Source organism: Pinus tabuliformis, chromosome 3_2 (assembly GCF_031772625.1).
Source record: "Pinus tabuliformis cultivar Carrire ecotype Pingquan chromosome 3_2, CPIR1, whole genome shotgun sequence".
In the NCBI taxonomy this organism is placed as follows: Eukaryota; Viridiplantae; Streptophyta; class Pinopsida; order Pinales; family Pinaceae; genus Pinus; species Pinus tabuliformis.
Window position 1 is genome coordinate 1185612468 of NC_142302.1, and position 25671 is coordinate 1185638138.

At 31.5% G+C, this 25671-nt stretch overlaps 1 protein-coding gene across 1 annotated transcript; it reads left to right on the top strand.

Annotated features, from left to right (window-relative positions):
• The first annotated feature begins 14411 nt into the window (after window positions 1-14411).
• LOC149184961 (bidirectional sugar transporter SWEET1-like) lies at window positions 14412-17570 on the top strand. Its single transcript, XM_089415493.1, has 6 exons — window positions 14412-14529; window positions 14875-14911; window positions 15001-15220; window positions 16173-16331; window positions 16696-16815; window positions 17322-17570. Exons 1-6 carry the CDS (start codon window positions 14412-14414, stop codon window positions 17568-17570), a joined length of 903 nt encoding a protein of 300 aa, XP_089271619.1.
• The last annotated feature ends 8101 nt before the right edge of the window (window positions 17571-25671 follow it).

Here is a 25671-nt window from a genome sequence, read left to right on the forward strand (position 1 = left end):
TCTCCACGTGTCTTATTCCTAGTACTTACATTCCATTCATTAATTTAATAAAATATTCCTTTACATATGTATTCCAATATTTTTCATGGATTTTCCTCCATTCTTCCTAGTGTAACTCACTCTAACCAAAATCAGATTACAATAATGGAGGGATATTACATATGGCAATGAGGACACTGCATACTCTATTTATGATTGCAAACTTAGTGTAATTGTCTAATTTCCAACCATTTCTTTATATGTGTGTGTACCTATCTTTAAAAAAAACATTGTTATTTAAACTTATGACATGTCTATTGAAACTAGTGTATATTTATGATAGTTAATATGGAAAGTCGTAAATGAAAAATGCAGAATTCCACACTCTTGATTCCCAAGTTTTAGCGCTTATGAGCTTCATGAAGGAATTATCATGCAACACGCACTACATGATGGTTAAAGAAAAACCTAAAAGAACTCTCAAGTTTCTTCTAAGTTATTCCTAAACGATAGTAACCCTGTCACCTTAGTTGCGTACTTGGATATACGTGTGTGTGTGTGTGTTCTCCCTTATGGAATCATACTTGGGGAAAAAAATTCCTCTCTCATATGGGCTCATAGTTTCAATACAAGTTTCTTTTTCTAAGATTTATAGAATGAAGTCCTTCCTTATCATATAATAGGAACCTATTAACCATAGTTTCTCTTATACAAAGTCATTTATATAGAATCCATTGTTACAATATTAATAATGTTTCTTTAATAACCAAAGAGTTACATCTATATATACTTGCAACTACTTTTATCATATGCTTAAATTTAATAAAAAAAAAAAAACTTGGCATATTTTAAAGTCAAGTTTACACAATAATATCTCAGTGAATTATCTAAATCTTTGAAAATACAATAGGAGTTGTGAAACTCCCAGCCAATGAACCAATGTCTCAACAATTTCCCTTCAATTCTACAATCCTTGCTTGTCAGGAAAGAAATCAACAATCTTTAAGATTTTTACCTCATGAAGCCCTAGCAACGTCTAGCTAATTTTGGCTAAACACTTGTTCTACATAGATCTAATCTATCATAACCCTAGGGACAACCTATAACTGAGATGAGGCCAATGCTTAGAACATCTATTCAAAATAAGTAAAAATATTTCCATTTTTAACAGTAAACATTATTCCCCAAATATGTTTCTTTAAAATGTAATGTAATCTCTGCGCATGAAAAAATGACAAAATCCTTCAAGATGGAGAAGATATATGTGGGTAAAGCTTACTGAAGTTGTAGTATGGAAAGAAATAATATTGAGAAAAATATTCAATGCATAGGGTTGAGACAAAATCCTTTACACAAAATCTTAGTTGAAATAATGGAATGCAAGAAGGTGACTTGATGAAAATGTGAATTGCAGTTTAAGGTTATTTCAAATAAAATGCACAGGTACTTTTTGTTATTATCAAAGCATTAGTAAATTTGTTAATGAAAAAGAACCAACAACTTCATTACATATTTCTCCATGGAAGAATTACATAGAAAATGACTTACAAAGACAAAAGAACATGCTATAATCAACACTCATAAGGAATCACCTGAAAATTTTATTAATTGTCCAAGAAAAAATTACACATTGGACAACAATTTTTTTATCTCCGGGCCAAAAATTGGAACCCCAAAAATGGTCCCTTCGTCTTATTTTAAAGAAAGTTTACATTGAGAGGAAGTTTAAAAAAAAATTAACTGCCCTAAGTACTTTTTAAAACTACTCAATTCTCTTAAAACATTTAAAAACTAAAATAATTCTGAACCTTTTGCAAATAATAAAATACAATTTTTTTTCAAATTTTCTAACATAAGATATTTTGATATTCGGGACGCCTATCCTCAAAACTTTTGGCTCGCTTGATGAAGTTCCATGCTCAATGAATCAAACATTTAGTGGTGTGATGATATTCTGACATTTCTTCCAAAGTTCCAAATCAATGAGTGGGCAATGAAGCATCCTACTCTAGGGCATCCTCAAATCTATCAACTTAGTGTGGCAGGCTAGCAGTTGTTGTAGGCCCAATGACTGCATTGCACAATTTTTTGGGCCAACAATCATTGTCCCTCAAAATTGGGCAATGCAAGACCGAAGGACATCTACTGGGCATAAATGTGTATTTATTGAGGGGAATATAGAGCCTTCCTTCTCAGGATTGCACAATGTTGGCTTGGTGAGGCAGAGTCTGGGCCAAGATTGCCTAGACTCGTCGACGAGGAACTGAAAGCAAATGTGATTGTGAATGCATGGTGATACTGAGTGTAAGCAGGAGTGAATGATCATGTATGCAAATAGTGAATGAAATATTCAGAAAATTGAACATCATGCATGTGGGTAAAGCGAGTTGCCAAATCGGTGACCCTTCGTGCAAAACAATTTCAACAGTGAGATGCTAACGAAAAGTGGAACAATGTTAGTACAAGCTAGTATGAATTTAATCAATAGCAAGAGTTCACATAAATAAAACAAATGACCCTCACGAAGTGAAAACACAAAAAGCGTAAGAAATGATGCAAAGGATAAGTTAAGACCACTTACCAGTGAATAGCTGACCTCGATGTGTCAGAGACTCTTGGTTGTGTTGTGGGATGTTACAGCTCCAAGATCGATGTGAAGAAACGAGATCTGATGCGTCGAATAAATAAGTTTGAAGTTCATGATGCGTATGCCACAAATCTAGGAAAAAGCGACACTTGATGGAAAGATTCTAAAACGATATTTGCATGTAACCTCCAGCTGCTAAAAATAGCTCCCTAAAATCTAGGGATGCTCTTGCATGTTTCTTTTTATATTCTGGGAAAAATTAGGCCATGCATGCAAGTCAAGTTTCCTTGGTCCCGGGTGGAACCGCTTAACTCAACTGCACACGCAACAGTCTGCTCAGCTCAGAGGAAAAATGTGCATTCCCGGGAGGGAGCTAGGTTGGCTGCCCAGGAGATTCACACAATTTATGGGCAGAGCAGCTGAGTACTGCCCATGATTGCTCAATTTTTTGGCTGAGCAACCATGCTAGGAGGAATTGGACAATTCTCTCAGTGAAGCTTCACTGGCAGATTTGCACAATTGTGGAGCCGAGAAGGCTGCTAGAAAAAATTGTGCAATTTGTGGAGGGAAGGGTGGTTTCCCTCCAGAATTGTGCAATTTCTTGAGGGAGCTGCTCAAACTTATTACAGGTCTATTTGGGCACATCATTCCCGACATTCAGATCAGTACTATTAGGGCTCATCAAACCCTAATTCAGTTGTTACATGCCCTAGACAAGTGAACTCATTCAATGATTCCTTATATGAAAGTTTCTTGGCTTGAAGACTTCCTGAAATGCCTCCTTGGGACACCAGCGCAACCCAAGCCTTGAGAAAGTGTGATGTAGAGAAGGGAGGCCCACTATGGCCTACACTACAGTGCACGTAGGCCCTCTTTGACCTATGCTGAGCGAGATTGAGTGAAATTTGCATAGGGTTCTAGGAATATTCCATCATTCTAGATGACTCTAGAAGGATCCCATCTCTTATCTCCTCTTATGATCTTGAAATTGGATAGACTAAGGATCCATTAACCTCCTATCCTCTCATCCCTTGCTCCATGAAAACTAACTCCAAGTTTGTAAGGCCATTTAATACCCACATTTATGACAAAACCACATCCATTTCCTATAAATTGAGCACTCATCATAGTGATCAGGGAAGAGAGAGAGAGAGAGAGAGAGAGAGAGAGAGAGAGAGAGAGAGATGGAAAGGGAGTGAGGGAGAGAGGAGAGAAGGGAAGAGAGAGAAGAGGAGGGGAGAGAGGAGAAGAGGGAAGGGAGAGAAGAGGAGCCTGAGCACCCTCATCCAAAAGAATATAAAAAAAGTAAGGTATCCCCCACTTGAAATTCCTTATATAAATAAAAGGCAAGGGGCTCTATGGAGAAATAAAAGGTATGTGCCGCCCACCCAATCTGAACCAATTCGACTTTGTGATAAGTGAAAGATCCCTGAATCCATCCGCTACACTAAATGGACGACATAAAGGGAAGTTTTCAAAAGAAGAGCAATAAGAAGAAGGTTATTCAGAGTAGTTGTCTCATTGGATCTAACACCCAATGTGAGGTGGGTTGCTCCAATAACTGGTTCTAGTTGAACCAAAAATCCATGACCATGCCAGTTGAGAGAGTTAGTGAGAGAAGGGCAAGAGAGAGTGGGAGACACACAGATGTAGGGGAGAGAGAAGGGAAGAGAAGGGAGATAGTGATAGAGTTGGAGGGAATAGAGAGAGAGAGATGGGGGAGAGGCAGAGGGAGTTGGGAGACAAATGAAGAGAGAGGACTGAAGAGAGAGAAGGAGAGAGAGATGGAATTGGAGGGGGAGAGGGAGGGCAGGAAGAAGAAATAAATAAAGGGAGAAAGGTGGAGAGATAAAGGGAGTGACAAGGTAGCGATGGAGAGAGGAGAGTGGGAGGGAAGAGAGAGAGAAGGCAAGAAGGGGAAGACAGAGAGAAAGAAGGGGAACAAAGAGAGTCAGAGAGGAATAGGGAGGGGGAGAGAAAAATATAGATATGTAGAGAGTGTAAGTATGTTTGAGGTGAGATAGAGAGAGAAAATAAGAAAGAGATACATAGATACAAATATAGATATTATATAGTATTTTGGATTTAAGAGATCTGTGGTTTGTGTCTTTTGAATCAGTGATCGGAGAATCCACACTTTGAACATCTTTATACCAACGTTTCAAATCCCAAGTGGGATCCATCATCAGGGTTGAAGAATGATGATAAAAGAAGAGCAATAAGGCAGAATAAATACTAATGAGGAAGAAGATTAAGGAAGAACATAGAGTCGGCTAGAATTTTTAATTTATTATATATAATTTTATTTTATTTTTATTTTTATTTTATTCATATTAATAATTAATATTTATAATAAATTAATTATTATAAATAAATAATTAATTAATAATAATAATATTTTATTGTTATACATATTAATTATTATAAATAATTAATATTTATAATAAATTAATTATTATAAATAATTAATAATAATAATATTTTATTGTTATTCATATTAATTATTAAACATAATTAATATTTATTTATAATTAATTTATAATTAATATAATAATTAATATATTAATTAATAAAATTAATAAAATACTAATACAATAATAACCAATTAATATTGTATAATAAATAATTAATTATTATTGTATATTAATATTATAATAATAATTAATTAATTAAAATAATAATTAATATATTAATTAATATAATTATTATATAAAGTAAATTAATACATTTAAATCATATTAGTAATTATAAATGATTAGTGTTTATAGTTGATTAATATAATAATTAACTAAATAATATGTATAAATCATATTAACTAATTAATATATTAAATCATATTAATAATTAATATTTATAGCTAACTAATATAATAATTCAAATATTAGTTAATATAATAGCTAATAAATAAATTAATATAATATTAATATAATAATAATCAATTATTATATAATAATTAATTAGTTATTATTATATAATGATAATTAAATAAATATTATAATAATTAATTAATTAATTAATATATTAATTAATATTATAATTATTAAATAAATTAAATTATAAGTGATTAGTATTTATAGTTGACTAATATAATAATAATTAACTAAATATTATTTTTAATCATATTAACTAATTAATATATTAAATCATATTAATAATTAATATTTATAGCTAACTAATATAATTTATTCAAATATTAATTAATATAATAGCTAATAAATAAATATAATATTAATATAATAATAATCAATTATTATATAATAATTAATTAATTATTATTATATAATGATAATTAAATAAATATTATAATAATTAATTAATATAATAATTAATATACTAATTAATAATTAATATAATAATTATTAAATAAATTAAATTGAATTAATATATTTAAATTATATTAGTAATTATAAATAGTTAATATTTATAGTTAACTAATATAATAATAAATATATTAATTAAATTATTATAGAACTCTAATGATGTAAAACAGGGTAAAAAATATAGAATAAGAGTAGGAGAGGGGACAACATACCAAAGGGATGCATTACCTGGGGATGGGTTGGCGACTTTTAATTTCTTTGATCAAGGGGAGCCAGCTTCCGCTAATTTCCATACCATTGTCTCTGTTCAGGTTCTGAGGATGCTTAATAATTTCAAGAGCTTCTCTGATCTTTCGTCTTTGATGATGTTCTTCTCTTGCGATAATGGATGCGTTTTCCAGGCAAATATGGTGTTTAGTCTTCGAGGAGTGTTCTGCCAATGCTGAGGTACGAGATCTTCCATTCCTGATATCAGCGCCATGTTCTTTGAGCCTTGTCTGGAGGGAGCGACCAGTTTCACCTATGTAGCTTTTTCCACAAGAACAGTCTATTTTATAGACTCCTTTAAGCTGAAGATTGTCAATATCATCTTTAACAGACTTCAAACTTTGTCTGATCGTACCGGGGGCTGAGAAATGAGTGATAATGTTTTTCTTTCTTAGGATTTTAGCGATTTTGTCTGTAACACCAAGGATATAAGGTAGAAAAATCTTACCCTGAGGTTGGTCTTGCGCCTTATGCTCATGAGATGACAACTTTCTTTCAGCTCTCTCAAAGGCTTTTCTAATCTCATGTTCTTTGTAGCCTATACTCTTAAAGGCTGAAACCAAATGTTTCTTTTCTTCATTCAGATGCTCTGAGTCGGAAATTCTAAGGGCTCTGATGGCATGATCTATCAAGCACTGAGATGGATCAAATGTCTTGAGGTGCAAACCTTTCCTCAAGTTTTGCAGTAAAAAAAAAGGTTTACACCTGTAGATATTCGATCCCTCTTGGCGCTTGATAAATCAGGGGTTAAGATGGATCTTTATTATTGACTGAAAACCAATAATATTGACAAGTAAATATAAATAATAATGTATACACAAACAATTGTATCAAGGTATCACAAATCAAATGTATACTTATTTTATGTTTTAATCATACATCACACTATTTTATTAATATTTAATTTTTATTTTCAAAAATGCATACCCTAATTTATATTAAAAATAAAAATAAAAATTACACAACTCACTCATTATAATTCTAACAGAATCATATTATATATTTTACATTTATATAAATAAATTTCAATCTCGAAAATGCAAAATTTCATAAATATATTTAAAATTAAAATGCAAAATTTTATAAATATATTTAAAGTTAATTTTACAACTGTTTTATTAATATTTTTTAATTAAAATATTTATTTTTCTTATTACAAATGATATTTCGTAATAATGAAATATTGTAACATAGATATCTTATAACCCTTTTTTGAAAACTCACAAACAAGTTCAATTCAAAAGCCCCACTTGAGCTCCGGAAACGGAAACAAAAGAGACGTAGCTAAATTAAACCATTGAAATTAATTAAACAATTATTCAATTAAAGAAAGCAAAATGACCTCAATTAATTTCTATTTAAAACATTTAATTTTCCTATTGCAAAATAATAATAAAATATTAATTAGTAATATAAATATCTTATAACACTTCCGTGAAAACTCAAACTAATTGAATTAAAAAACCTTGGCCGGTATCTGGGACATAAATTAAAGAATTGAGTTATGAAAATATTCGATTAAACTTAACGCCGGAGAAGACTAACCAGGCTGACATCAATTAAGCCATTGAATTATAAAAATGAAAATATAAATTCATTTTGATGCTCGAGACAGTTTTAAAAAATGTCAATATACATATATGAGTAACGTGATCTGAAACGTACGCCCAACTTAATGTGAAATGGAATCAAAATCACGTCCTGGCAAAAGTCAAATTTGAGGGCGACCTCACCCATGAAGAGCCAACATCGGTAATTTCAATCCATCGTAACTAAATTCCTGGGAGAGACCGAATGCAATGCATCATCGGTGAGATTGCCAATGACGGCTGGCGATTTATGTTGCATGACTCACGATGCGTGTCAGGGATTCATATTTTAACACGACCCATATATTTATATAAACCATCAATAATTTGGTGTTGTTCATAGTTGCCTTAGCCATTTAGCTTGATGTTGTGAAGATTAATGAAGAAATGTGTTAATGGAGTGAGGGTTTAAATGAATTTTAGTTTAGGAGTTTGTTCCTGATTTAACTTTTCTGATTTTGTGTAAATTATATATTTTTCATATAATGAATGTAAGGTAGAGTTGTATAGACTATTCTTCAGAGATAGTCTCCAAGTGGTGTTCCACACCTTTCAGCTGCTCCAGTTTAATTCAATAAAGTTGATTCTTCTATTTCTTAACATGGTATCAGAGTCCTTAGGGATTGGTCCCTCGTGGGCTTGACCCATCATGAGCTCAGGGAAATAATTGAGAGTATATTTTTTAGTTTTTATTTGTCCATCATTGTGGGCCAATGGAGATACGAGAGATCTCTGTGCTCGAACATTGTTTCAGCGTTTAGAATGATTCCAGATCTCCATGAAACTAGAATGATGATGTAGGTCGTCCGTTCTATTGGAGTAGAGGTGCACAGATCATGTTCAGAAGCGATGGTCCATTCACGTGGTGTAAGATGCACATAGCCATCCATAGAGGTAGTTAGGAAGCGGAGGGTTGCATTTGCGAGGGCTACAAGGAGCGATCGTTTCCGAGGTCAGTATTTGACTGTTGGGGCCATGAAACTGAGAATTTTGTGAAAGAAACATTTTTTTTTGTGCCAATAATGTGGCGCTGGCGTAAAATCTAGGACATTTAGCATAGATTTTATTCTTTTTGGGGAATTCGCCCCTTTTCACCACAAATGTATGGGTATTTTTATCTCGTCGTATTTTCATATATGTGGCGATTTCTGTAGACTTTCATAACTCTTGGGGTTACTCCAGCAAGTTGCGTTGAGGAGAGGCCACTGAGATTGTTGTTCGAAATGGCTGATTTTTTTTTTTTTTTTTTTGAAGAATTCGTTTGTAGAATCCATATATTGTTGGATTGGAATTCTCATGGGCCAAGTCTACAGTATTCTGAGCTTGGGCTGTATGTGGTTCTTCTGCTACCTACAGAAAACTTACATGTGGAATAGTGGAGGTCGTTGATGGTGAGAGGATTTGAGCACCTCACATTTGTTGTTGCTGTTTGCTTTCTACACAATTTTTCTTATTAATAGTAGGGAGGTTGCGTTTTGAATTGATATGGTGAGATATGTTCAGAGTTGTGGACCACAATGTTTGCAATGTGGGCTCTACCAGTTCACAAGCTCTGCTATTTGCCGAACACCTTGAAAGCAATTTAATGGTGGCAACTACAAACTAGTGAGGAGATCAAGCTAAATACGGTGAGAAGGCATTGTTGTGTGTGTGGCTAGGCGTGAGCCACTGTTATTTGAATTTGTTGAATACAATGGGCGTTAAGTCCGAGCTGCGTCCAAAAGAGGAAAGAATTTATAGGAACTGCCTACATATGAGAAGACGGATAAGGTGTCAGCCGACAAATTGACGTTAGCTAAGAGATGGTCATTACATCTGAGTGATGTATAATGTTTCGAAATTCTAATTCCAACGTCGAATTTAGATTGCCAAGCAATGTATGTCTGAATTCAGTGCTGCAAACATAGTGGATATTAGTTCAGATGGATATATCCACCAATCAATAGAGTGCGAAACGTTGAACTGTACTTTTACATTTAAGGTGCTTTCGTATAGTCTCAAAAAAGATCTCCAATTATGTTGTGTTGAGGTGCTAAGCATAGTGCTTCGTGAAGGACCCTGGAACTGAATATTGAAAGAACCTGGTAAGGGCTTAATGTGCTATGTTGAATTGGAGGTGTTGAAGGGCTTATTGTTTTGTGTTCGAATTTAATTAAGTGTTTAAATTTATTTGGTTGAAAGAATTCGATGTATTATTGTGACATTTAGTCTGGCCAACTATTGTCACCAGTTTAAGTCTATGTTGGAATTGGCCATTCCAACAATAGACAAATTTATTTGTAGGAATGATTAACAACTAGATATAGGAAGACATGAAAGTGAAAACGACATTAGAGAAGCTGCATCAAATATTGGAAGATGATGGACAATCGAGTTTGTGTGAATTAGTGTGAATTTGTGGAATAGATTCATGGTGTAGTATGAGTCACATATTGTAATTAGAACAAATCTACATGTCATATACTCTTTTGTAATGGTTAGTTGTGGTTTTGAAATGTTTTATGTACTTGTTGTAGGACCCAGAGAGGCAGGCATACCCTTTGTTATGTGTTCCATCTATAAGAGAGTTTTAATACCGTGGAAGAGTGTGTCATGCAGGATGGATATACTTGGGTGGGCCATATTGGTTTTAGACTCCATGAGGTGAAATTTTATATTTAGGGAGAGTTCATCAAGAGGTTGGATGAACCATGTATGTGAAGGACTTCCTAGTAGACTGGCGGTTGCAGCGGTTGGGAACTACATGCATTCTGGTAGACGGCTTTATATGGACATCGACAATTGCATGAAAAAGGTACAAGGTGTAATTACAAGACTGGACTAGATGTAGATTTTGTAGATTGATATCAAGACAAGCACTCATTAAGGGGGTTTGTTGGAATATTAATTCCTACTTGTCTCAGTTGTCACTTCCTATGTAAAGAGTTTGTTCCTATTCTACAGGAGTGGTTTCCCTAGTTTGGTGTGTGGTTGAGATATTCTCTCAACCAATAGATTGTGTGTCCATGATAGTTTTTTTAACTTTAGAGAACATTCCTGTATATATGTAATATCATATTTCATTAATGAATGATAGAGATTTCCCTTATGATCTAATCATTAGAGGGAATGTTGATAATCTCATTAAAGAAATCAAGAAGCAGATGTCACAAGTCTTTGAGATGAAAGACCTTGGAGAGCTACATTACTGTTTGGCTTTGGGAGTCTGGAGGGATTCTGAAGAAAATTTTTTGTCACAAAGTAAGTATGTTAAGAGGTTATTGGAAAAGTTCAGAATGGATCAGTGCAAATCTGCAGCAGTACCTTTACAACAGAATTTAAAACTTCAGAATGATGACAGATCTAAGGAGGCATATGTGACTTTGTATAGACAACTAGTTGGGAGTCTAATCTACTTGACTACAACTATGTCAAATTTGGATTATGTAGTCAATGCATTAAGCCAATTTATGTCAAAGGCCCTTGAGAGCCATTGGGTTGTAGAAAAAGGTGTTTTATGGTACCTACAAGGAACCTTAGATTTTGGTATTGTTTATACTGATTCATGTGATGTTAAATTGACACGTTTTTCAGACTTCGATTGGGCTGGAAATGTAGATGACAGATGATCCATAACACGATATGCATTTAGCATTAGATCCGAGGTCATTACATGGAGGAGGAAAAAGCAGAATACAATATCCTTGTCTTTTGCGAAAGTTGAATATCAAGCTATGTGTTCAACAACATGTGAAGTAGTTTGGTTGAGGAGACTTCTCCTTGATGCTGGAGAAGAACAGAAGGTTGCAACAGTGATCAAATGTGACAATGAGAGCTCCATCAAACTTGTAAATAATCCAATATTCCATAAGAACACAAAGCATATCAAAAGACAATTTCATTTTGTTAGGGAGAAAATTCAGTCAAAAGAAATCCATATTGAGTATTATAATAGTTGTGACAATGCTGCTGATAGTTTTACCAAACATCTTGGTAGAATCAAGTTTGAGTTGTTTAGGGAAGTGTTAGACATATGTGTGAATCCATTTCTCCATTTAGGGGCAGTGTTGAGATTAATGAAGAAATGTATTAATGGAGTGACGGTTCAATCGAACCTTAGGTTATGAGTTTGTTCCTGATTTATAGGGCATTGTTTCAACTTCCCTAATTGTGTGTAAATTATATATATTTCTCATGTAATGAATACAAAGTAGAGCGTGTTTTGCAGAGGTAGTCTCCGGGTGGTGTTCCACACCTGTGAGCTACCCAAGTTTAATTCAATAAAGTTGATTCTTCTGTTAGTGAGAGAAGGGCAAGAGAGAGAGGGAACAACAAAGAGGGAGGGGAGAGAGAAGGAAAGAGAAAGGGAGAGAGAGAGAGAGAGAGAGAGAGAGAGAGAGAGATATTGGGGGAGAGGCAGAGGGAGGTGGGAGACAAATGGAGAGATAGGGCTCAAGAGAGAGTAGGGGAGAGAGATGGAGTTGGAGGGGGAGACGGAGGGAAGGAAGAAGAAAGAAATAAAGTGAGAAAGGTGGAGAGATAGAGGGCGTGACAAGGGAGTGATGGAGAGAGGAGAGCGGGAGGGAAGAGAGAGAGAAGGAGAGAAGGGGAAGAGAGAGAGAGAAAGAGGGGGAAGTGAGAGAGTCTGAGAGGAATAGGGAGGGGGAGAGAAAAATATAGATATGGAGAGAGTGTGTGAATGTTTGGGGTGAGATAGAGAGAGCTAATAAGAAAGAGACACATAGATACAAATATAGATATTATATAATATTATAACCAGCCTAGACTCATCTTAACCTAGGATCTATCAAGCATTGAGATGGATCAAATGTCCTGAGGTGCAAACCTTTCCTAAAGTTTTGCACTAAACAAAGAGTTTTACCTATAGAAATTCGATCCCTCTCGCTGCATGATAGATATGTAGTTAAGATGGATCTTTATTATTCACTAACAATCAATAATATTGACAAATAAATATAAATAATGATGTATAAACAACCAATTGTACCAAGGTATCACAAATCGACATGTATATTTATTTTATTTTTTAATCATACATCATACTATTTTATTAGATACCATTTTTGGGATTCAACTGCGTTAAGTAAGTCATTCATGTATGACCATTTCCATGAGAGGTAGTCGTAACTGACTAATTTCTCATGATTTTTGAATAGTTCACTTAGCACTCATTGCATCGGGTGGGTGAAGAAGTGGGATTGAAACTAGTGAAATGAATCACATAGCATCAATCATCACTTCCGGGGCTTGCACCGGGTAACCAGGACTTCCCAGGTGGTCACCCATCCCAGAACTCCTCTGGCTCAAGCGCACTTAACTGTGGAGTTTTCCCCACAATCAAGGCCACTTCGCTTGCTACCCCATTTGCAAAACCTTAGCAAGTATTGTGCCTCATGAACCATTCAAGTAGAGATCCCTTGATTCTTAAGTTTTATTTGAAAGAATGCATACCTTAATTTATATTAAAAATAAAAACAATTACACAACTTACTCATACTATAATGTCTAACACAATCATATTATATATTTTACATCTATATAAATAAAATTCAACTTTTAAAATCCAAAATTTTATAAATATATTTAAAATTAATTTTACAACTGTTTTATTAATATCTTTTAATTAAAATATCTATTTTCCTTATTACAAAATGATATTTCGTAATTATGAAATATTGATTTTTAATATAGATATCTTATAAACCTTTTTTGAAAACTCAAAAACTAATTCAAATCAAAAACCCCACTTGAGATCCGGAAACAATAGAGACGTAGCTAAATTAAACCATTGAAATTAATTAAACAATTATTAAATTGAAAAAAGCAACTGACCTCAATTAATTTCTATTTAAAATATTTATTTTTCCTCTTGCAAAATAATAATAAAACATCAATTTGTAATATAAATATCTTATAACACTTCCGTGAAAACTCAAACTAATTCAATTAAAAAACTTTGGCCGGTATCTGGGACCTAAATTAAATAATTGAGTTAACACTTCCGTGAAAACTCAAGCAAATATCTTATAACACTACCGTCGTTAAAACTCAAACTAATTCAATTAAAAAACCTTCGCTGGTATCTGGGACATAAATTAAAGAATTGACTTACTGAAAATATTCGATTAAACTTAACCCCGGAGAAGACTAACCAGGATGACATCAATTAAGCCATTGAATTATAAAAATGAAAGTATAAATTCATTTTGTTGCTAGGGATAGTTTTAAAAAATGTCAATAAATATATATATACATATATGAGTAACGTGATGTGAACAGTACGTCCAACTTAATGAGAAATGGAATCAAAATCACGTCGTGGCAAAAGTCAAATTTGACGGCGACCTCACCCATGGAAAGCCAACGTCGGTAATTTCAATCAATCGTAACTGAACTCCTCGGAGATACCGAATGCAATGTCGGTAATTTCAATCAATCGTAACTGAACTCCTCGGAGATACCGAATCCAATGTCTCATCGGCAACTCCTATTTTTTACCCCATAGAAAAGTTAATGCAGTCTGACATGTAATGGGAATAGCAGTTTCCTTGCTGTTAAAGTGCCAAAGTCAACTTTGAGAGAAATATAAATGCAAAGAAACTGCTATTTCTCTAACATGCCAGACTGCATTAACTTTTCTATGGAGTAAGAAATAAGAATTGCCATGATATGGCAAACGACGGCGGACGATTATGTTTCATGACTCACGCTGCCTGTCAGGAATTCATATTTATCGATGATATGGCAAACGACGGCGGACGATTATGTTTCATGACTCACGCTGCCTGTGAGGAATTCATATTTTAACACGACGCATATACTTATATGAACTATCAATAATTTGGTGTTGTTCATAGTTGCCATAAACATTTAGTTCTGTTGATGCTTCACTAGAGCCTGCTCTGTCCACCGATCGATCGGCTTCCACAACGTTAATCGTTCGTTCGTCCAAAGTGATTATGGAATCTAAACACTTATACTAGCGCCAATCGCACCGAAGATAGGAAAATGTTTGATATACATTTCCTTTTGGGGATCTTCGGTGCGTATACACGCTCTATCCACTTTAATTTCTTGGTTGTAAGAAGCTTGTTTCAGGTTTCTTAATGTTTAATTTGTTCTTTCATGACAGGCAACATAACTGCCCTCGTACTCTTCTTAGTTCCTTCGTGAGTTTTCCCAACTTATGTCGTCATTTAATGAGAAAACATATAATTCATAATTGTTTCTGGTTTATGATCCGACTAATACTGTGCAGGATTACGTTCTGGAAGATTATTAAGAACAAATCGACGGAACAGTTCTCTGGATTTCCGTACGTTGCCACGTTTTTGAATTGCTTACTTTCTACATGGTATGGCATGCCGTTTGTATCACCCAATAACCTTCCTATGAGCACGGTCAACGGAACTGGAGCCGTCTTAGAACTCTGTTATGTAATTTTGTTCATCTGCTATATTCGCGACAAGAAAGACAGAGTAAGTATAGTATTGCGTTCATTGTGTTCATTAGTTTCGTTTATTAAGATTTTGGTTTTAATGATGCAAATTTTTTTTAGACCGGAAAGAGATTTGATTGATTTGAAACTGATTTAATTATTAATTATAATTATAATAATAACTATTAATTTTATGTGTTTTATTTTATTTTTATTAAGTCAAAAACATTAAAGATTATAACACTTCTATTATATGTGCATGAAATGTTTTAACAATTTTCATAAGAATTAAATTTACTTATGAACATCAAATATAAACAATTTTTTAATAAAAAATGAATTGGGTTAGGGAAATTTTGGATAAAATATAATATTACAATATTTATTACCACCCTTAAATTAAGGAGTAAGGGGGAAATACTAATTAAAATATAATATTATTACATTTTACTCAATATTTCCCATCAGCCCAGCTAATTTTATAGTTGACTTTGTTTACTTTCAAACTTCGAATATAAAGAAAAAATTATTTCTATTTTATTAATATTTCTTCACCAAAATATTTACATGATGTTACAAATTTATAGTATATTATAAACATTAGGTCTCCACTCAATGAAGATTTACATATATCCCTTATAATAAAAATCAATTTTATTTTTGATTCCCTTGCCTTTCTGAAACTACATGAAATCATGAAAATTGAAGATTTACATATATCCCTTATAATAAAAATCAATTTTATTTTTGATTCCATTTCCTTTCTGAAACTACATGAAATCATGAAAATTGAACCATTTTATTTGTGACCAGCATTAAAATTTGAAATAACCTTATTATTATTTTATTTTAATTTCTTAAAATTATTCTATTTTAATTTTTTAATATAATTTTAAGTGAGAACATCTCCCTAGTACAGAAGCTAGCTTCTAGGACTCATTTAATTTAATTTCGATGATGGCCATCTATTTGAACGACGGTGGATGAAACAGGTGAAGATATTGGGCTTTCTGCTAGTTGTTCTCACTTTTTTTGGAATGGTCATCCTGGTATCGTTGTTCGCACTCCACGGAGAAATTAGAAAGCTATTTTGCGGCTTTATTTTTGCCATCTTCTCCATCTCCATGTACGGGTCTCCTCTGTCAGTAATAGTAAGTCTTGCTGCATCTTCTTTAAGAAAATCATTCTCTCTACTTCCTTTTTACCAAAACCAATTTTGAGCGGGCTTTGTTTAAATAGACCTAGAGAATATGTTTTTTCTTAAGACTAACATGTTCAAAACTAAAAACCTAAAATATGTTTACATATATATATTACTTAGACTTTGTCGCTAAGTCTAGCACAGGATTATTATTATTATAATGTATAAAAAAAAATTACACTGTTACATTGTATGTAATTCAATCTCGTTAAAAATAAATCATTCTATCAAAATCCATAAAAGTAGATAGTTTCAAAACTGAAAAAATTGTTTATGTTTGAAGTGACCCGAAGCGCGATTTTGATGGTGTGCAGAGGTTGGTGATTAAGACGAAGAGCGTAAAGTATATGCCATTCTTCCTGTCTCTCTTTGTCTTCCTATGCGGCACCTCCTGGTTCATATTCGGCCTCTTGGGAAACGATCCATTCGTTTATGTAGGTTTACAAATACTTACAATAGATGATAAATATATTTGCACGAGAATTACAAACGTTCACCATTTGGGTATATTGGATAAACTGTTTTCAGTTTCATGGATGAATAACCTTCCGCATAAAGATCCTTTACAAAAATAAAGTTTGTATAACAAAATAAAATAGGTAAATATTGAGATTACATGTCTTAGAACATCATTAAACATGATTACATAATAAGATGAAATATTTTTAAGGTGAACGAAATCAAAACTGTTGATATAATATTTTTAATTCTGTGTAATATCGTCTAATTTCTGCAAATTCTCTATAAGAAAAAATAAAATAAATAGTATTAAGCATACCACCTTCAGTACTCTATATATTCCCTTGCCATCTTTACCTTTGCAACCTAAAATTCTTATAAAACCAGAATTTAGATAACTCTATTTTAACGTAACTCTATGTAACGCTGTATTAGTGAGATGGGCCTGTTAGTTATTTTAAATAGACTTATGTGTCCACAGGTACCAAATGGGTCTGGAAGTGCGCTGGGAGCATTGCAGTTGATTCTGTATTTTACTTACAAAGACTGGAAGAAGAACAACAGTGATACATCGTCTCCTCCTCCAGAAAAGGAGGTGAAGGTACAGGGCGTTGATCAAATGGGCGATATGGAAAAGGGATCTTATGGCCAGGCAAAAGCGGATAGTGCTCCTCGTGCTCCTGTTTCTCAAGTAAAACTTTTGAATGGAAATCACTTGCTTTTCAAGTAAAACTTTTGAATGGAAATCACTTAGGTTGAGGGAACATATTAGCTTCATCTATTACTCTATTTGATATTATTAAATGTAGCATTTCTTAAAGCTGTTTCAGTAAAACTTTTGAATGGAAATCATATTGGAGTATCAAGCACTTAGGCTGAGGGAACATATTAGCTTTATATATTATTTTATTTGATATTATTAAATGTAGATTTTCTAAGATATCTCCGGATTTGTTTGGGTTTTGTTGTAGGGAAAAAACACTCCAGAAAACTTAACACCCCTATTACTTCAAGTAAGGAGACTTTTCCTATAAAGTTTTAGTTAAGCATATTTTATGATTTCCATTTAAGTTAATTGTCTTCATAATTTTTTTTTAGTTATTATCCAATCTATATTTTCACTATTTCATTGAATCTTGCTTTTCACTAGCTTTTCATGGATACTTGTTTCATTCATTTGGTCAACCCTTCTTTAAATAACACTCCTTTCAAGTTTGATTGTTTTCTCTAGTTGACTACAATTGTAAATAAATGATTGTTTTCTCTAGTTGACTAAAATTGTAAATAAATGTATATAATTTGTAATTTTCATAGCTAAGTTCAATACTCATTCATTGTAAATATTAACTCTTATTTAGTTCTTACTAATATTTTTTCTTTTTTTCACTAATGGTCCCTAGCCAAATTATTTGGGAATCTTGGTAATTTACTCCAATTCATTATTTTAAAACAAGTTGCCAAAATCAGATTCTCAAAATTTGCAAAGTAAATATAGTCCAATTTGTAGGATTATTATGTCACTTACTTCTTTCCAAAATCTCGATCTACAAAATTTCTAAAATTTAAAATCAAAAAATATGATCAAAATTTATGATCAATAAATACGATTAAAATTTAAAATTTTAAAATTGCCATCAAAATTTGCAATCTCGATCTACAAAATTTCTAAAATTTAAAATCAAAAAATATGGTCAAAATTTACGATCAATAAATGAGACTAAAATTTAATATTTTAAAATTGCCATCAAAATTTGCAAATAAGAAAATCACCAAACACTTCGATTAATTGATTTGTGATTTTTCAATTAAATTTTATGTGATAGTTAAAAACTTTTTAATGTAAGTTTTTGGTTCACTCCTTATTCCTCCTATACCTCTATCTCACTCACCTCCTTATCACTCCACCTCACCCTCCACTCGTTATCACTCCATACTCTCCACCCACGACTTATAAAAACCTTTGTATTTTGAATTTGTTTTTATATATAATATTATATTATTATTATAATATTTATATATTAATTATAATTTTTATATACTATAATTATAATAGGAATATAATAATATTTTAATAAATCATTAAATTATATTTTTATATTAATTAATTTCTTTAAATAATTAATAATTAATTTAGTTTATTTTTTAGTGTAATAAATTGTATATTTAATTAATAAACAATCAATTAATAGTTAATTTATAATTAGATTTTTAATTATATTTTAAATTAAATCTCTAAAATAATTTATATTAATATCATTATGAAAATTGATTAACAAATAAGATAAATAACTATAATCTAATTTATCATTAGAATTTACTTAAAAATTCTAATTTTTAGCCTACTAAAATTCTACCACATTTGACTCATCAACATTGGAGTCTCATATATTAGTTTTAATTAGCCAAATGAGGTCGAGAATGGCTCATTTGAAAATTCTGAGGAGGTTTTATTAAGAGATATGATCATTTATTGGATCTAAAATTCAACAAGAAGATCAATCTCCAAACTTTTAAATAAAACTACTTTTTCTTCTTCTTTTTTGCATTTTCATTTGCCCAAGCCTCTTTTGAATGTAAATTCATTCCTCACTGATATCCTTAGCCAATTAAATTATCATAGACATCAATAGAAAGCTCACATTTCTTTTTCAATTATTTATTTAATTAAATTTGATTAGATTACATTGTGATTTTATTTTTGCATTTTAATTTTGTTTTGATTTCTTTTTGTAGGAAAACAGTGGAAAAGATGAAGAGAAAAAGATTTCAATCAATGAGAATGCTTAAGCAATACAAGAATTGAATTTTGAGCGAATGAAAATGGGTTGAATAGATTTCTTGTTCAACAAACTTTCCTTTTTTTAATTCCTTTGTAAATATTATAAATAACCGATTGTGGAATGTAATAAGGGATTCTCTCCTCTGCAATCCTCAGATGTGGGGATTATTCAAGATTTTTCTTTTGAACTCTAAATTATGTATGATGGGAAGAGTTTGCACTTTTGCAGCTCTTGTTGTAACAATTGAAGTTCAAGCAATGTAAATGACTGTTGGAGACCAGAGCCAGAGAAATAGATTCAATAAATTGGTACTTCTAATACTATTGTTTTAAATACTAGTTTCATTTTATGATGGTAGTAATGTGACATTTCATTCATATTTGTGCACAATTGTCCATATAAGTAATTTGTATCAACCATATGTTATTATCTATCAGTGATCTTATGGGTTGAATTATGATTTCTCATTCACTATTTTGTCTTTTAATACTCATTTAACAAATAGTAATATGTTGTGAACTTCTTCCTCATATTATTGTTTAATTATTTGAATTACTCATTAAACAATCAATATAATTTTGTGAACTTCTTCCTAAATGTTTTTGCTTGATTATTTTAGTTAAGAGGTCTCTCAATAGAATATGTTTTGGTATTCATAATGTTAGTTAAGTGAATTACTTCGTTAGCTTGATGTTCATTATAAGTGAGACATATTTAAATCCCAATACTTTAAATATCTTGCTCTCAGTAGAGTTAGATCTATATCTTCTTAATTGAGATAGGATTATCATTTATTTCTTTTTTCTTGGATTATAGAATAAGTTTGCATTTAGATTTAATTTCACATTCTTATAAGTCCTCTTCTGAAAGAGGCAAACTTTAAACTTTAGTTGTGGCTTGACTGAGCCCCAGATTAGCTTAAGGATAACTTTCTTGCCAAATGAGGGATGATGTCATGTATCTTCTCCATTGGTGGATGAAAGTCATATTGTAACCCATTTCGAAGATTGAGAGAAGGTAACTCGACCTAGTTGAACCAGTCGGAACCACCATTCCCAATGGAAAAGGATCTGCTTTAAGGTCTGGACCATGTGGTCATTCACCAATGTTATTGTAGCGAATTTGAAGGCTTCAACATGTTCGACACTAGAAAGAGGGTCTGAAACTTGTTGCCTATTGGAGTCTTTATATTCTAACATCTTATCTTTATTACAATGGATCCTCTAAAACTTCCAATTTGGAGTTGCATTTCTAGACATGCATCTTCCAATACTCCACCTGAAATGGTAAGACTCTTGTCTCATGTAAATTTTAATGGTAAGAGAAATTCTTCTGCTTTAAATCATGCCTTTCAATTTATTCAAAAAATTTCGAATTCTATTGTTCATGATATTGATGAAGTCATTTCGTGGGCGATTTTACACTTAAATTCAAGGAAAAATCCATAAGTTGGTGTTAATCACTTCCAGTTGCCTCAATTCACATATGGGATCAATTTGTTGTAATGTTCCTTTGTAAATTTGACGGCTATAACTACGAACAGGTATGTGACGATTTTGAAGATTTACAAAGATTCGAAACTAAAGCTTTGATTGATTTTACCATCAATTTTCCTTTAAATTGTTTGAAATTTAAAATTAAATAAAAAATACAGAAGATTAATTATTAGATGGCTATGAACATATTTGCTCTCTTCCTCCCATTTATAATCCATGTAAAATTATTTCAACATTTGCTCAAACTCCTTCCAAATAAATTAACACTATTGAGATTTCCAATATGAATATGCATACAAATTATGATGAAGTGGCCTCTATTATGTACAATACATTTCTTCATTTAGTGCACACTTCACATAGTATTGATAGTGATCGAGATGTACCTTCACATGTGAGTGAATCTCAATCAAAATGCTTGGAAAATTTTACTATTCAAATGCAAGAAGATATTAGCAATAATCTTGAAGAAGATAACAATTTGAAATCTGAAAATGAGTGCACATCGGATTCAGAAGATCATAGCATAAATCAGCAAGTACAAGCAACGATTAGAATTCTCAATAACAAGCAATTTGTTGTACAAATATATGATCTCTTTTATGATGAGCAAATGTCAAATTCAGGACAACAAAACAACATTCTTCACGAAAGCACAAGTACAAATGAATGACCTCAAATCTGAAATTTACAATGACCAAATGCACAAGAGTTCTCAAATAGAGATATTTTTAAATCCATTGCTTCTGATTCTTATTTTTCCCTTTATCCTGATATTTTTGCTCATAACAATTTATCCCCTTTTAACATTAACGATATTTTAGAAAACAAGGAGCTTAATCTTAATGAATTTCCAATAAGTTTTTATCAAGATAGAGAATTAATTATTGATCATTCTTCTGGCATTAATCAAAACATGTTTTTTATATTCCTTCCTGTTTTGATACATTGGATAAGATCGAACGAAATTCTAATGGATGTTGTGAGGTCATTTATGATAGTTAATTTGACATTGAGGACATTGATTTGTTTACTTCACTATTGAATACTCATGGTCAAAGTATAATCACATGTGAAAGTGAAGACTACTCTAGTTCAAAAATTGTATCAAATAGTTCTAATTTTCAAATAATTAATCATACTCATGATTTCAACATTCGAGAAAACTTTCCAATCTATGATTTATATGACAATCAAGATATCATTCCTATTCATAGTCATGATTCTATTTCTAATTCACAAGGTGGTATTAGAAATCATTCAAATTCTATTATTCTAACCAAGTCATGTGAAAAGGAAACTATCTTAAATCAATCCCAATAGTGTTGTAACAATAATTGTAACACTAGTGTAAACTATGACTTGATTTTATTATTTTTGGTTCACTTATTTTTTTTAAATTCAGATTTGTTTTTTGTTTTTTAATTTTTAATTTTTAGATAATTTGTGCTAGCATATTGAGTAGCTCAATATTGAACACTCAATTGATGTGTTGTCTAAATGGGAAAATGAAGTTTCATATTCTAATCGTGAACATCAAGAGCTATTTCTCTTCCAATTTCAACTGATGTTCATTTCTTATCAATTACATCTACCTTCTCAAAGGTAGTATCAACAAGAGAGTGTATTTTCACAATATGACCAACAATCTAATTCAATTAATAATCTTCCATTGTATCTAACAGATTTTTGTCAATTTTTCATAAACCCCTTAGAAAAATATTTGGAAACTTTTAATTCAAGAAAGATTGTTAATAGTTTAACACTTGCACACAACACTAACAAATTTATGCAGGCCATTATATCTAAAATCTCATTTCCACAATGTGGCCTGTTATCTTCTCTTTTGAACATCTCCTAATCAATAGTGGAAATCCATCTAGATTTCTATGATCCAATTGAAATTCAATTGGAAAGGACATTTCAAGAGAAGGTAATTGTAAATAATATATTAGCAATAAATGCACATTCTTCTTTTAGATTTATTTTTCTTAATTTAATTTTATTTGTATTTTTATTAATAATGTTTGACATGTATATAAATGTAGGAATTAAAACGCTTACATGGTTACATTGGAAATATGATGATACCTAGTCATGTTTTTTTCATTAAGTTAGAAATAACAGTAGATTGATTTACATTATATTTATTTTTTGTTAGTGCCTATTTTATTATTTCAGATTTCAATAAAGCAAGTAATGAAGGTGAGTTATTATGGGCATTCCCTTTCATTTTTGGAATTAGAATATTTTAGAATCTCTTAGATCATACACATTTGTGAAAAACACTTGATTGTCTTATTTTGCAAAAAAAATTATCATGATTATCATGCATGAAGAAATTCCAAGAATTTTCTACAACTTAACAATTTTTGGATTCGTAAGTATTTTTCAAAAGGAGCTTGTTTTAACCACTCTTGTATTCTGATGTAAATTGGAGGTCGATGAAATTTAATGAAAACTCATTACTTAGCAATTTTAAGATCAAATAAGTAGATGATACTAAACATGGGAGAAATTGAATATTCATGAGGTAAACTTACAATTGAGATTCTTCCACATATGTATTTTACAAGTTCATCTGCATCTATTGTTCAATTTTCTTTTTGATGATTTATTGCCTTTTTATGTTCTGTTTATTTTTGCAGGTCTTCATTCCTTTGATTTTGGAGAGTTGAAACAAGTAGGCAACTATTTTAAATCTCCAACATGCTTAGCGAAGTATTAGTTGTTTTGTCAGAATTTGAGGATTCATTAATTTTCCTTATATATTTCGTTAAAATTTTGTTTAGACTTTTAAATACATTATCGGGAAATTCATGTTGGATCATTATAATATTGCAACTCTCCTCATGAGAAAGTTGTGATAACATCTTCCTCTGATCGAATAATCTGATGGTTAATAAAATTATTGAATGGAGTTTTTATAGAAAGGAAAAATTGAGTTGGGCACTTCTATTTTGGATACTTTAAAACGTCCTAGTCTCGTCGTATTGTCATATATCATTATAAAAGCATCCTAATGTCGAGAAGTTTCATATAAAGTGTCAATTGAAGTATTGCAATATCTACCCAATTCCAGACCTTATACCACACTTAATTCTAGTTCTAAAATATATTGCATCTGTTTATAAATCATAATTTTAGTTGAAGCACATGGTTTAAAAGTGCTGATGTGGTGGACCTGATACCACATTTAATTATAGTTCTGAAAGATAGCACATCCCTTTATAAATCGCAATTTTAGTTGAAGCACATGTTTTAAAAGTTCTCCTGGACGCGTTATAACATTTAAATTCAGTTTTAAAAGATATCACATCCGCTCATAAAATCACAAATTCAATTAGGGCATACATTTAAGAATTCTTACAATATCTTGGATTCAATAAGATATTGAATCCATTTAATAAAACTATCACATCTGTTCTATATCCCATATCGGCGTATGAACGATATTACATCCTGTATTCAAAATAATATGATTTCCAATTTATTATAAAACTCAAAGTCGATCCCACCAGTGAGCCACATCATCTATCGCAATCCTATTATCACAAGAATCATATCAGCATTTCCTTTTGTTAATAATTTTGATCGCTGATATGACTATTCTCCAATATTTCAATTGTTTCATTGCAATTTTCTATTACATATGCTTATATGATAACTTTTCCATCGTAATACTTATATCACATCGCAAAACTCAAATCACATATTTCCTTGACATCCCTCGATGTGATAAACTCGTATTTATGCCTTTCTACCTTTATCCTTTAAATTTTATATCCAATTGCGTATCGACAAAGGTGAATCTTGCAGTTTAAAAATTACGCATGGTAGAGAACTTGTGATGCGAAAAATTCGATAAGGCATTGTATAAAAGATTTTAAGGCACTCTTGGGCAACCATTCTGTTAATGAAGCACTTAATAATAAATTTGCAACACTGTTAAATCATTTTTCGATTTCTCTTATACTTTAGCTTTAAATTATTACTCTATATTTAAATATATGAAATTCAAGACTGCTCCATCTATACTTTTGTTTTACATTGTCTTGGATTTGGTCTTGATTTTGAACAATTTATGAAAATCATGGAGTTGATACAAAATTGTAATATTAAGAGAAAATTCATCATTGTGATTCATTAAGAAGCATATCTTCATTATAATTTTGATGACTTTGGTTCATTTTCAAATTCCTTGAGCATGAAACATTGTTTTCTTAAATTGCTACTTGTCTTAGTATAAATTTAATAAATGATGATTTTGGGTTATAATATTACAGTTAGTTCAACTTCTTCATGCTTTCAATTCTAATTAAAAGAAGAAGTTAGCTAGAATTGGACAAGATGATACCTTTGAGGTAAGATTAAATCCAATTCTCCAATGGTAAGTTTCATGTGCTCGCGTTGATTTATTTTTCATCCCTTTACTTTTAGTTTCAATTTTTTTTTTTTTTAATTTTTGTTGATATAAAACTCTATTTTTGAATTCTTGATCTCATCAGGTGAGGAGCTGCGGCGATTTTTCTGAAACGAGGGTTTCGACAACCAT

Excerpts from the sequence above, each read along its gene's own strand:
- LOC149184961 (XM_089415493.1), top strand. The coding sequence starts at position 14,412 with ATGGCAAACGACGGCGGACGATTATGTTTCATGACTCACGCTGCCTGT. Across the intron at positions 14,912-15,000 it reads GTACTCTTCTTAGTTCCTTC|GATTACGTTCTGGAAGATTA; the intron begins GTGAGTTTTCCC and ends AATACTGTGCAG. Across the intron at positions 16,816-17,321 it reads GAAACGATCCATTCGTTTAT|GTACCAAATGGGTCTGGAAG; the intron begins GTAGGTTTACAA and ends ATGTGTCCACAG.